The sequence below is a fragment of the Carica papaya genome, chromosome 4 (assembly GCF_054855325.1).
Source record: "Carica papaya isolate Zhongbai chromosome 4, ASM5485532v1, whole genome shotgun sequence".
NCBI lineage: Eukaryota > Viridiplantae > Streptophyta > Magnoliopsida > Brassicales > Caricaceae > Carica > Carica papaya.
Window position 1 is genome coordinate 31,777,368 of NC_142312.1, and position 14,910 is coordinate 31,792,277.

The 14,910-nt window shown below is 29.5% G+C and overlaps 1 protein-coding gene and 1 pseudogene across 3 annotated transcripts; both read left to right on the forward strand.

Annotated features, from left to right (window-relative positions):
• Positions 1-906: 906 nt before the first annotated feature.
• Positions 907-3,305, forward strand: LOC110825743 (inositol oxygenase 1-like; annotated as a pseudogene). The gene is made up of 11 exons (XR_015818739.1): positions 907-1,220; positions 1,373-1,454; positions 1,732-1,813; positions 1,919-2,076; positions 2,140-2,185; positions 2,256-2,308; positions 2,465-2,587; positions 2,659-2,729; positions 2,797-2,875; positions 2,973-3,054; positions 3,127-3,305. The product of XR_015818739.1 is annotated as an inositol oxygenase 1-like (transcript).
• Positions 3,306-8,195: 4,890 nt separating this feature from the next.
• LOC110825745 (putative leucine-rich repeat receptor-like protein kinase At2g19210) lies at positions 8,196-12,502 on the forward strand. Of its 2 annotated transcripts, none has more exons than XM_022056242.2 (13): positions 8,196-8,549; positions 8,719-9,265; positions 9,471-9,946; positions 10,057-10,192; positions 10,275-10,346; positions 10,421-10,492; positions 10,559-10,639; positions 10,723-10,871; positions 10,983-11,203; positions 11,287-11,413; positions 11,501-11,563; positions 11,813-11,873; positions 11,956-12,502. In XM_022056242.2, the coding sequence occupies exons 1-13, from the start codon at positions 8,354-8,356 to the stop codon at positions 12,350-12,352; spliced, it is 2,598 nt and encodes an 865-aa protein (XP_021911934.2). In that variant the 5' UTR covers positions 8,196-8,353; the 3' UTR covers positions 12,353-12,502. The 2 variants fall into 2 exon arrangements, with proteins under 2 accessions (XP_021911934.2, XP_021911933.2); XM_022056241.2 differs by having other exon boundaries at positions 8,199-8,549; positions 11,684-11,873.
• Positions 12,503-14,910: the final 2,408 nt, after the last annotated feature.

A 14,910-nucleotide genomic window follows, 5' to 3' on the forward strand; every position in this document is an offset into this window, starting at 1 on the left:
GTTCATTAGGCTATTCCATTTATGAATCTTACTTCAGTCAGTCCTGTCGGAGTGGCGGTTAGTAAAATAAAACGGGGAGTGGAAATAGCAAGTGCCTAATAACAGCAAAGACATACGTCGGGTGGGGTTGAGCGGACAAGTAAAACGTCATGTGGGGCCCGCGGGGGATCACGTGACCAGAGAATTTGTGGTGTCCAGCGCAAAGCTGACTCAGTCGTGACGGTGATAACTCGCAGATATTATCATCGAATACAAAGTTCATATTTTCTTTCATTAGGAAAATAAAATTTAAACGGCTGAAATTAATTCATGACTAATTGGTTAATTTGATAAGAAAATTATAATGTGTTGAAGAAATTAATCTCGAATTTACATAATTACAATAAAATATATTAAAAATTAATATAATTCGATAAAAAAATAAATTTATTATAAAAATAAAAATTATATGTTCATATATAAAAAAATTAAAAAAAAAAAAATTTCTTTCACTGTATAAAAAATGTCTCACATCATATCATCATAACAAAAATATAAATTTTCGTGGATAATATAAAATACTTTAAAATCAAATTACATCAATATAATTTAATTAATTTTACATAATATTTTTTAAAAATTATATTTTTAAAGATAAAAATTTTGATGCAATGAATAATTAAATAAGTAAAAAATATAAATTATTTTAGATTTTAAAATAGATTATAATGAGCGTAAATTGGTGAATAAAATTAAAATTTATTAAAATAATTACAAAGGATAATATATATATATATATATATATATATTAATGGAGAATTCGGCAAGCGTGAGATAATAATATTAATGGAGAAAAGAAGAAAGAGATTAGATAAGTAATCACGAAACTCACATTTCTTGTTACCCCTCCCTGATCTTGCAGCTCTTTCTCCCTCCACATGTAATGTTGGATGAAAAAAAAATATAAATTTATTTTTTTCTAACTAAAAGATAGAGAGATATTTTTAGTGAAAAATAAATTAGAAAAAAGAAAAGTGGGAGGAGACGAATGAGAAAGCATGAATAGAAAAATAAGGTGATGATTTTCATGCAAGGACTCAGGAAGTGGGAATTGGCAGGGAAGGAGTCGTGAAATCAATATAAATACCCACACGTATATACATTATAATAATTACATCCAAAACAGCTTGCTTTTTTTGGTTTCAACATCATGACAGTCATCGTTCATCACCTTCCCTTTGGTAATTCTTGTTCAAGTTCGTCTCTAGTTTCACTACACTATCTATCTACTTTATTTTTTTCCCCAGACAGAAAGGACTTAATATTTTTGTTTGGGGGAAAATCTTAGATGTACCATTTCAGTATTTTTTGTTTATTTAAGGAAATGGATCAGAAGTTGAAGCAGGGGAAAACAAGGTACCAATTGATGACAAAGAATTGGTGCCACAAATCAACTCATTTGGCCATACCTTTAGGTACCTTTTTTTTTTTTTTTTTTTTTTTTTTTTTTTTTGTTTCTTCTTCTATACCAAAATGGCTTAATTTTGATTGAAAATAACCCAGATAAAAAAAAAAAAAAAAAAGAATATCACAATTGCAGTAGAAAACCCCAGTTTGTGCTCGGAAAATAAATTGATTAGAAAAGAAAAAAAAAAAAAAAGAGAGAAAATAAATTGATTAAATAATAATGGGTATTTTTCTGATTTTAGAAAACATTATGAGAGATTTAATTTAAAGATTGGATTGAAACAGAGACTAGGATGCTGAAAGCGAGAGACAGGAAGGTGTGGAGTGTTTCTATCAACTCAACCATGTTAATCAGACATATGATTTTGTAAGCAACCATTTTTTTTTTTTTTTTAATTTTTTAATTTTCCTATAAATTATATAATTATGATAAAATTAGGTATAATTAAAAATAGAATGAAATTGGTTGCAGGTGAAGAGAATGAGACAAGAGTATGGAAGTTTAAATAGGGTGGAGATGAGCATATGGGAATGCTGTGAGCTACTTAATCAAGTGGTTGATGAGAGTGATCCTGATCAGAAGAGATTATCCTAATCATGATTGGCTCCATTTAACTGCCCTTATTCATGGTACATTAATTAATTAATTAAATCAACTATTATTATTATTACTACTAAATATTGAAAAATTAGATCTTGGAAAGGTGCTTCGGAGGACTTCCTCAATGGGCGGTCGTAGGTGAGTAGCATGTTAATTAATTAACCAGTTATCTCTTATTAATTAATTAATTAATTAATTAATGTAATAGGTGACACCTTTCCTCTTGGCTGCGCTTTCCATGACTCCATTGTTCATCACAAGGTATTTTTTTTTTTATGATATTACTCCTTATACTTAATTTTACATAAAAACATTATTATTATTATTTTAAAATTTTGATCTTTATATATATATATATATATATATAATTCTAATATGTTCATCTTAAAGCATTCTCAAATTATTATACAAGTGCAGTATTTCAAGGAAAACCCTGACTACAACAATTCCGCGTACAACACTAAATATGGGATTTACCATCGAGGATGCGGACTGGACAACGTCATGATGTCGTGGGGGCACGATGACTACATGTTTTTGGTACTATTTTTTAAGTCATTAATTAAAATAATTAATAAATTAAAATGAAATTACTCGGTGCTATTTTTCAGGTGGCAAAAGAGAACAAAACCAGTCTGCCTCCGGCGGCTCTTTTCATCATCAGATACCCATTCATTTTACGGTAACTTTTTTAAATTTTTAGCCAAATCATTCGTTTTCTAATATTAATTAATTGGTGTTAAATGCAGCTCTGCACAAGTCAAGAGCCTACAGGCACCTAATGAATGAGGAGGATGTTGAAAATCTAAAATGGTTGCAAATTTTCAAGTAAGACGTCGTGATAGAAATTAGAGATTGATTTTACATGCACATAAATATATATTTGGTGCTGTACAGATAAAAAGTAATTATATATTTTGTGCAGCAAATATGACTTGTATAGCAAGAGCAAAATCCGAATTGATGTGGAGAAAGTGAAGCCATATTATCTCTCCCTCCTTGAAAAGGTAATATATATATATTAACTAATTAACTTACAAGAATATTTCTAAATATACAAATTTAATGTGTTAATGCAGTACTTTCCGGAGAAGTTAAAATGGTGAAACAAAGCCACGAGTCAAAATGAGTTTTATATATAAGGACGGCATTTGTAATTGCTTGTTTACGCGTCGCATATATAAACCTTGTAAGAAAAATAATGTCTTAGTTGTTGCGAAATCTATCTACTAATAATGTATTAGTTAAAATTTATGTTTCTTTTTTCTTTATATATTATATTATATTATATCATATCTTTCTTTTGATGAGACCATACAAAGGCAAAGAGATAATTTACGTGGAGGCACTCGGAGAGGAAGAAAAGGAAAAGTTGGAAACCTTAAGGTTTCCTCATAAAGCCACAGCAAATCTCCCCAATGAAATTTCTCGGTCTCTCTTTTTTTTTTTTTTTTATTCTTCTTCTACGATCACATCTCATCTGATCCTACGATTATTTCAACAAATTATCATATAAACAAATCGTACTACTTACAAATAATTTGATGGTTACTAAATTATTATTATATGACATTACTAATTTATGGTTTTCTTCAACTATTGTTATGTGTGTGTGTGATTTTACAAGTTTGTTATCAAATGCCAACAAGTCACCACTCTTCATCAATCCAACATCTATTGATAGCAATTGTAGTACGTTTATTATTAAGATGAATTCTACTATAACTAAACATTATCGTAATAATTATTGTATAATAAGCTATTTTCACGATATTGTGGTATGTGTAGACAAGAGACATGAATAATGTGTTAAATTATGAATTAGTTGACTTGATTGATTTAGTATCTTATTCTTAATTTATCTTATTTTTGGCCAAGTAAATTTTCTTAAATCAAGTATCATTAATCACATAATGTAATTTCATTTTTTTTTTTAAAGATTGACATTTTTTTTTTTTTGTATTCACCTATTTTTATGAGCTTCAATTTATATTTAATAATTTTTTTATAAAATAACAATTGACGAGATATTACTAGTGTCAAGATGTAGTTGAATACTTATAAGATTATATTAATTACTGAAAGTTCAATTACTAATACGAACTACTATCATGATGAATCTCTCATACTTGATAATGAGATAATCTTCTATGCAAGAGATCTAGATGGGTTAGTTTAATGAATTCTTTCTATAATGAGCATCTATACAATTATTTATGTATCGATTATATTAGTGACCAGTAAGAACAATCACATGCTTAAAATAAACATAATGTATATTCAATTAGATAGCAACTGTTCAAGGTTGTAATCTCATGATTATTAACATTTTCAGGCTTAAGTAATTTGGTCTCAATTATTGCAATCTCTATAACAATCTCCTTTAAATTCGTTTACGTAGATGAGCAAACGACAACGAAAATAATAAAATGAAAACATTATAAGTTTTCCTTGGATTTTGGTTACACTTAAGTCCCTTAACTTCTAAAATATCTCCACTATTGTGAAGATGTAATGTAAAACCACAAGTTGATGACTGGTTTGCTTTATCACCAAAATTATTAGTTCCCTTTTGAAAATTTGAAATTACAAGTACATACCATATTATTTCTCTCATAACATAACATATGTGATATTCAAGGTGTCAGCAAACTATAAATTGTGAGACGCCTATTGATGGTAATAAAGATTGTGATTAATTTAGAGCAAATAACTAGAATAAAGCATTAAATTTGACACTTGTTATAGTTTAATCTCTAATATTTTTTTCGTTAAAATTTAATAGCTAACATTTTGTATTTGTTTGCAATGGTTAATTTTGTTTCATTTTATAATAAAAAAATTAAAATAATTAGACCGTTTCAGAAAACAATTCAATAGAATAACCTTAATTAATTAATTAAGTTAATCGATTAATAAATTAAACATAATATTATTTTTTTTTTATTGTTGTTAACTTATTAATTAGTGAAAATCAATTTTTTTGAGTTAAATTTTTTAAAGCATCTAAATATAACTTAAATATTTTAACTCATTAGTAAATAAAAGATGATTGAACGTTTGAGATACCAACTTAAAAAAAAAATTATAAACCAAATTATAACAAGTATCCAAAATTATAAAACTAATTTGATAATTATAAAACTATTTATTTACCTACTAAATAAATCTCTACTCGGCTTTCGCGTTTATTAATATTATTGGCATTTACTTTAAAATTTGGATAATATATTTCAAAATATTACCAAATAAGCTCAAAAAAAAAAAACCTTCAAAATGATTTTATTTAGCAACTGAAATTTGTTACTAATAAGGATGACAAAAAAATCTGATAATCTGTTATCCAGTCTACTTAGAACTCAACTCTCAAACTAAATTATCGGACTGAATGAGTTTTTCAAAGCTGTATAACCAAGATGAGGTAGACTCGAGTTTGTATTTTAAAAACACATACAAACTTGACCTGGAATGTAACATCCAACCCCTAAAATAAATAAATTTAGAAATTGGATTTAAATAAAATGGTTTAAAAATTTTAGGGGTTTATTTAATTTCAAGAACTTAAATGAAAACAAGTAACAAAAAGGAGGAAACCTTAAAATCTGCTTTCTTTATATGCTCTCCATAACAGTCACCTTCCTCTTCATCTTCGCCTCTCCATCACAATTGACATGTTCTTCATATAAAGCTTGCAACATCTTCACAACAACCACTCATCTTCATCCCCATGGCACCTTGCCACTCGGCAACATTGCTCATCTTCGTCTTTATTGCATCTTCGCGATAATAACTCATCTTCGTCTTTATTGCGCCTCACCCACTACAACATTGCTTTTTTTTTTTTATCTTTGCTTCTTTCGGTATCCACACGATCTGCAACATTGATAAAATGGGTGATATAATTTTCTTTCTTCTCGGCAAAAGATCTCTCTTGCCTTGGTGGTAGCTAAATCCGTTGGAAAGTAATAAAAGATAATTTTTCACATTTAGCAAGGTGAGGTTGTGTAGGTTTCACCGCAGACATGCATATTGCAAGTGAAACTTCTTTTTTACAAACTTGATCAGATACAAGATGATTTCAAATTAGTGTATTTGTACTTAGAGCAAGTGCAATTTTGGTAAAATGAAATTTAAACATGAATTCGCCAAATTGTAAATTTTTGGACTCAATGAACAGGTCTTATATTTTGAAATTTGCTGCCTTTCAACACAATATAAAGAGAAAACTGAGGGATGATGGCAAAAAGTCCATCTTTGATAATCTTATCATCATTTAGTTACAACACCCTCCAAGTCAATTAAATACAAATCCTCTCACCTTTAAAACTAAGGCATTATGGAATACTCAAACTCAATTTCAAGATAACACTCTCTATTTTTATTACTAAATTATTTTTTAATTTTATTAAAAGTATATTATTTATGATGATAAGATAAGTGAGTAGAGAAAATTTTAAGTTTAATATACCATTAATTGTAAAAAGTCTAAATTGCATGCAATAAACAAAAATTGAAACAATTCAAACTTAAAAGGTCAAAAACTGTGAACATTACTTGGCTACGTAATTATGAAGTCCTCCTAAAAAATCAATATAAATATGCTTCCCAATGTGAGCATATTTAAAGTAAACATTCAAATCAAATAAAATCTCTTATACATGGCAGGTTTAAGGTCCCTCCTTGTTGCTCTCCTCGTTTTTGCTATGATTTTTTTTCCCATGCTGCCATGCGAGGCTGCTCGACTACCTCATCCTGGTGAATATCCGTCACAACTAATATACATACATCTGTTATATATATATATATATTCATATTCAACTTGTTTTGGTGACATATATATAACTCTTTTTTTTTTTTTTTATATTGTTGATAGTTAATTTTATTAATATATATAAACTGTTTTGGCGACATATAAAAATTTCTTTTTTGATATTGTTGATGGCTAATTATATATATGTGTGTGTGTATGCGTGTGTATGTGCAGGTCTTCTTCAGAACGTAGGGCCAAAGCAACCAATCTGCCCAGCTTGCCTGTGTTGTTCTCCTCCACCGCCAGGGTCCTGTTGCAAGTGTTGCGCTTCTAGAGGAGAAACCCAGTCCATAAATGCCTCTCCATGAAAACCCCACCAACCACATTATATTTATATTGGAATATGTATGTACCAATTAAAACAATTGATGCATTAATTGCTCAGCATGAATTCCTCTGTAAGCGTAACAGTGTCTCATTTAAATGTAATAATATAGAATTTATGAATTTTAATAGTAAATTAATTTCTTCATAGATTGTTATAACTAAAAATTTTCTTTTGAACACTCTTATAAGAATCTTGTGGTTTGAAGCTCCCAATTTAATTCGATTTAGCAAAACGATTTGGAGGTTATCAATGAATAATAATAATTTGTTAGAAATTTTAAAGGAATTTTGAAATTGATAATGAATTGCTTAATTGGTCAGTTTAAATTTTAAATTTTAATTATGTCTATTAAAACTATTTAAATAGAATAAAATTACAATCTTATTGAGATTAAGTTTATATATTTCATGTAATCTCTAATTCTTAAAACTGGGAACTATGATTTTATGTATAATTGTTAGTTATGAATTATGAATCTTATTTTATTTTATTTCGGCTCATCAAAAAAAGAAAATAAAAATTTATAAAATCTAATAACTTTATAAACTTAATGAATTACTTTTAACACATTCAAAAAAATAAACAACAATTAGTCACATTTGATAGACTTACTTATTTTTAATTGAAAAAACTCACATAAAATTAAAATAAAATAAAATAAAAAAGGTGGCGGCTAAGAATTAAATTAGTTAAAAGCTGAGTAAGAAAATTCCTAAAATATCTGAAATATCTATCTTCCTTACAACTTGGAACCCCATTTAATACCTATTTTCTTAACTCAGTTTGACACAAATGAACTGTATTGAATCGTTCATATACTTTCACCATCACTTAAATGCCAAAGCTGACACAAATTAATGCCAAGGATAAGAAAAGAATACAGGCCTCATATTTTTTTAAAAAAATAATTTTTTACTTAATTAATAAATTGTATACAAAAGAAATAAGAAATAAGAAATAAAAATTTCATTAACCCAGAAAATGTTTTACATTTTACATACCCAGATTATCTTTTTCCTAAATGAACTTCTCTGCTATTTAATGGAGTTCACTTGTTTTTCTGATATTTAGATTTTACTGAATGTAGTAGAATTTTCGTAAGCAAAAATATCGTAGAAGATGGTAGCGGTCTTTTTCAAGAAGTTAATGCTCTGCATCTTCATCTTCGATGCTGTTCTTGTTATATTTAGCTTCTTTTTTTTTTTTTTTTTCTCTGTCATCCTTTTCTTCTTCCTCAATGAGCCAAAAAGTCATGCGGTGGTGGAGTTCCATTCTCTGGTTTGTATATTTTTCAGCTTTTTCTACAAATTCAACAGGCTCTAAACTCCATGAACAAGCTAGAAGGAGACTTGATGATGTGGGTGGTAATAATCTAATTCTTCATATATCTACTTGTTAGTTCTATGTGATTTAACTAAGTTTACACTGACCCTGCTGCTTTTACTTGCTACATTTTTTTTTAAATATTCCATGTTCAAGCTTTTAATCCCTTATTTTCACACTCAAACATTTGTATTCATATTATCTGATCAGGCAACATAAATATTGATTGTGGAATCCCGGAAGGTTCTACTACCATAGACCCAAACACCGATATCCATTACACAACCGATTCGCACTTTATCAACACTGGAATCAACAATAACATATCTCCCAAATTCATTTCTGAAGATCTTCAAAAGGTTTTCATGAATGTTAGAAGTTTCCCACAAGGAAACCGGAGCTGCTACACTTTACGTCCTCCAGAAGGCAAAGCTACTATCTACTTGATCCGAGCTTCCTTCATGTATGGAGATTATGATGGACTGAACAAGCTGCCGGAATTCGATCTTTATGTTGGAATGAATTTGTGGGATACTGTCAAGTTTGATAATGCATCTCATGTTGTAATCAAGGAGATCATACTTGCTCCCATGATGGATAATATTTATGTTTGCCTCATCAGGACTACTTCTGATACTCCTTTTATATCAGTATTGGAGGTCAGGCATTTCCATACTTCCATTTATAGAACTGAATCCGGACCCTTACTTCTCCACAGGAGACTCGATGTTGGTTCAACGAGCAACCGGATAATCAGGTATTTCAATTTCGGTTTTTTTTTATATATACTATATGGGTTTTAATATGAATTTAACATGGTATCAGATTCTATCTCCCTAACTTATTGCAGGAGAGGAACCACCTATAAGTACCTATAATAGACACTATAGGATTCATTCTATATGTTAGTTTGATAAGCTAATGAGGTCATAGAAGATGACATGCTCGTTCAATTTTACTAGGTTCAAAGATGATGTCTATGATAGGATGTGGTTTTCTTTTAACGTAGTGGAAGAGGAATTATTCAACACGTCCTTCACCACCGACTCTCTGGTAGAATCCGAGTATAGATTGCCATCAAAAGTAATGCAAACTGCTATTAGGCCAATCGATGTCAATGACTCGTTGGATTTAGTCTTTGATATTGGTGATCCCACCTTAAAGTACTACGTGTACATGCACTTTGCGGAACTCCAAGAACTCGAAGATGATCAACTTAGAGAATTCAATATTGAGTTGAATGGTAAACTATGGCAGGAATCTGTTGTTCCTAATTACCTAAGATCTATAACTATTCATAACAATCAATCTGTAAGAGGAGCCAGTTTAAAGTTTCGACTCTATAAGACACCGCGTTCTGTACTTCCTCCAATTGTAAATGCCATGGAAATATATATACTTAAGGACTTCTTGCAGGCCTTCACAGCTCAAGAAGATGGTATGTAAACCATTTAAAGATATTCTTTTTCTGTTTCAATCTTCTTATGGTTTTTTTCTTAATGAAGAACTGAGTAATCAGAGTTTTCTTTGCTATCTCAAATGTATCAGTTCTTGCTATTCTGGATATCAAGATGATTTATGAAGTGGTTGATAACTGGGAGGGGGATCCATGTGGACCAATTTTCACTTGGGATGATGTAAATTGCAGTTACAGTGGTTATGATCCTCCAAGAATCATCTCATTGTGAGTGATCACAGATCAAGACATGAAAAATATCATTTACAAATCATTTTATTCCAAACCATATATATGTAAAATATTGCAGGAATCTAAGTTCAAAAGGATTAAAAGGGCAGATATCTCCTTCATTGTCCAAGATCAAATCATTACAGTATTTGTAAGTACCCTACCATAAACTATGTTTCCATTATATCCTTAAATCATTCCCAACTTACAAGTTATATTTTGCAGGGATTTGTCCAACAACAGTTTAAGAGGAGAAGTTCCTGAATCTCTGTCTCAACTATCAGACTTGATGACTCTGTAAGTTATTGAGACTTTATGCTAGAACAACTTGAGATTATAAGCCTAATCCCATTGTCATTACAGTAATTTAGCAGGAAATAAACTCTCAGGATTAATTCCTTCCGGCCTCACAGAGAAATCAAGAAAAGGTTCACTATCACTCAGGTAATTAATATTAGTTGTTGGTCATTTCTCGGTTCTCCAACTTTTATGATGACTTCCCATCCTAAGGTTAATTCTAATGACAGTATTGAAGGGAATCTGGATATTTGTCTCTCGCCTCCATGCAGAAATGGGAAGAAAAATATTGTAGTGCCAGTTGTTGCAGTCATAATCTCATTGGTAGTCTTATTGGTTGCTGCATTTCTTTTTCTCTGGATATTCAAAAGGAAAAAAGGTAATGGAGGAATATATACTGAAACGATTGAAAAGATTCAATGTTATGAAAAAATTCTTTGCAACTTTTGTAACATTAACTTTAATGACATAAGTGATATGCTCTTGATAGCCCAACACTTTCTACTCAAGTTCAAACAAGGTTCTCTGAAATCGGATAATCGACAGTTTACATACACTGAAATTGTAAGTATTACCAATTACTTCGAAACTGTTGTTGGGAAAGGAGGATTTGGAACAGTGTACCATGGTAAACTGGATGATGGAATGCAAGTTGCTGTCAAAATGCTTTCTTCTTTCTCAGCTCAAGGGTCAGAACAGTTTCGAACCGAGGTTGATACTTAAAAACTAGAGTCAAATTCCTCTTTTCCTATTACAAAATATAAGTTTCCAACTTGGGTTATTGTACACCACAGGCTCAGCTGTTGATGCGTGTTCATCATAAAAACTTAACTACTCTTGTCGGATACTGTCATGACAGTACTAATTTTGGGATTGTCTATGAGTACATGTCTTATGGAAACCTAGAGCAGTATCTATCAGGTAGTTTCCTAATCTCTCCTCTTGTCCACTTTAATTTTCTGGTGTTTAGAAAAACAGAATTCTTTACTTTAGTTTCTAAAATTTCAGCTGAAGCAAATCAAGTGTTGAGTTGGAGAGAGAGACTCAAAATTGCAGTTGACACAGCACAAGGTCAGCAGGAACAATGGGTTTATGTACATATTTACTTCAATTTTATTTCACTGAAACTCTATTTACTCTCTCTCTCTCTCTCTCTATATATATATATATATATATATATATATGGTGCAGGGCTAGAATACCTGCATCATGGGTGCAAACCACCAATAATCCACAGAGATGTGAAGAGTGCAAACATTTTACTGAATGAAAAAATGCAAGCAAAGATTGCTGATTTTGGGTTCTCAAAATTCTTTCCAGTTGAAAGTGGCAGCCATTTATTGACTTCAATTGTTGGTACAGTGGGATATTTAGACCCAGAGTGAGTTTAGCATTTCACAAAATATGATATACGTACACACATACACATGTATATATAATTATTAATTCAAATAATGGTGCAGGTACTATTCATCTGGGAGGTTAACAGAGAAAAGTGATGTATACAGCTTTGGTGTGGTTCTATTGGAGCTAATTACAGGACAGCCTGCAGTGATACAAACCCATGAAAACACAAACATAATAAAATGGGTGAGTTTGTTTATGGAGAAAGGAGATATCAGAAGGATAATTGATCCGAGACTGGAAGAGAATTATGAAATGAATTCAGTGTGGAAAGCTTTGGAGATAGCCATGTCATGTGTACCTTCAACTTCAATCCAGAGGCCACCTATGAACCATGTTGTGATTGAGTTGAAGGAGTGTTTGGAGACTGAAATGTCTCGTGACATTACATCATCTACCTCTTTTGATATCACCCCTTTTAATCTCGGTGCTGAAATTGGTCCTCAGGCTCGGTAGACATAAATGTAATATGTATATACGCATATATAAATATGTATGCACGGGACACTTTCTCTTGTTTGTTTCTCCATATGCATGGCGGCTAAAACGTGTTCAAGGACTACTGATGTGTTGGAAGAACTAATAACTATGAGCTTTTCTAACTCATTTCTTGGATTAAATAGTTAACACAATTATATATATATATATATACTATAAACTCAGAATTTCTTTTATTCTAAACTAATCTTCATACTTCTAAAAGTTTTCTAAAAAAATCAATTCCTTTAAGAGACGTTATTGTTTTGATGTCTATGCCACGTGATAGCTGAGAATGACGTAAATATTTTTTTTAAAATATACCTTGAAAAATCAATCCTATTTGCATCGTTATGTACAGACAAAATGTGAAAATTAAAATAAAAATGTCAATAATAGGATCTAAACTCATGATCTTTTGGATTAATACCCAAAATTAACCAAATTCAACTAATTAACATTGTTATTTTCAGTTTGTTCATAAAATATTAACAAATCAAAACTTTACTTAGTGTGTTAAAAACCAACATATAAGAAATCAAGAGGAAACTACAATGAAATAATTTGTTTTGTTCTTTTATTTTTAACTTTCTTCCCAAGAGTTATTTTAAGTTAATAGAAATAAATATTAAATTTATAATAATTTTATTATCAAATTTATAATTAATTGAGTTAATAAATCACAGTATCTGTAAACCAAAACCATTTATCTAAATCAAATATATAAATATTAGTATGTAGTTAATTATCAATTCATAGTTACAATCATTTGTTCAATCTTAAATCGTTTTTTTAACTAAAAGTATCGTGTCATTTAAATATTTTCGTATGTATAAAATTAATACATATATTTTTTTGTATATATAAAAATATTATTAGTTAATATGAAAAAATCTTTCATGGGAAAGACTAACTTAGAAGATAAGTTCAAAATTTTCATCTTCTATTCCAAAATTTTTTACTCTTTCTTTCTTTATTGTCTCATCAACATTCAAATGTATAATGAAGGAACTAAAAATCTATAAATATCAATTTCTTAAAGAGACATCTAACATGGAAGAAGAAGGTTGTAACATGTTTGTCAAAAAATTAGTAGTTTGATGAATAATTTTATTAACAACCAATATCTAATAAAAAAACTAGGAGGAACCATGAGTAAATACCATTAGGGTGTTAGGGTTTAGAGTTTTAGGGTTTATGATTTAAGATTTTGGGTTTTGAGTTTTGGATTTTGGATTTAGGGTTTTGGGTTCAGGTCGAGTTCGAGTTAGTGGAAAAAAGGTGGCAGGTCGAGGTGGTTTGGTTGTAATCTTCCAACATTCATATGAAATTAACCTGTTATATATGTCAATTTATTAAAATACATATGATATATTTATATTATTAAATATAGTATGTTATATAATAAATTAAATAATAATATAATATTATATATATTAATGAATACATTTTAATTTTGTTTAGTATAGATATTTATATTAATATTAATGTAATAAAATGGATGATTTGGATTTAGATTTGATAATCCGCAAACTCGATATCATCCAAACAAATTAACAAAAAATCAAAATTCAAACTCGTCATAAGTTTAGGACGAATTGGAGTTTTTTCTCCTTAAAGTAAGTTTATATGCAATAAAATCAGCTATAAATTTATTATGTTGTTATCTTATAATTAATGTATGTGACTCATTAGATTCAATAATTTTAGTTAGGAGTATATTGAACAATCAATATAATTACTTAATAGTATCTATTTATTCGGTTAAAAAAATTTTAAAATCAACTTAGCTAACCAAATACTTATAACTAAACTGAAAAATCTGAGTTCCAAATTAGTTTTTCTTTCTCTCACCTTATATAATTAAAATTTATACATTAACAACAATATGGCACTAAACATATTTTTCTATTTTTCTAATTTTATTATATACATTAATTTAATATATATATATATATAAACATATATTTTACCAGAATACGTAGTTGGTATTTCTACAATTGGTTTGAATATATAATTTCTTTATCTATAACAGAGCTGCGCGAATTTAGAATTTTTGTATCATCTCTTTTGTCTTTCTCACCATACTTTTTTTTTAATGTAGAATTTTATCAATAATAATAGTATAATACTCTCTCTCTTTATTTCTTTTTACTGGTCTATGGTTCATCTGTTAGAATTTTCAATAAATTTATTCGCGAAAAGCTATTTAAGACCGTGAATCAACAACGGCAAATTTTGATCCGCCAAAACCAAAATCGATGGCTGTCAAGCTACTCAGCAAAAAATGTTGTAATTGAAGCCCCTAAATCATAGAGTAAAACAGCTTTCAACTCAGTTGCGAGGAAAAGTCTCAACAAAAGGCATGGAAATTTTACTTGTTTTTAAAAAGATTTCCTGTAGAATCTTGAAGATGACTTTGATCTCCTCACCAAGATGAAGGCCAATGATATCGCGTAGCCACTTGTGGGGGCTCAATTGCCTTTTTATGGACGGTTATTTAACAACCAATTTTCTTTCTATGCATGACAATTTAA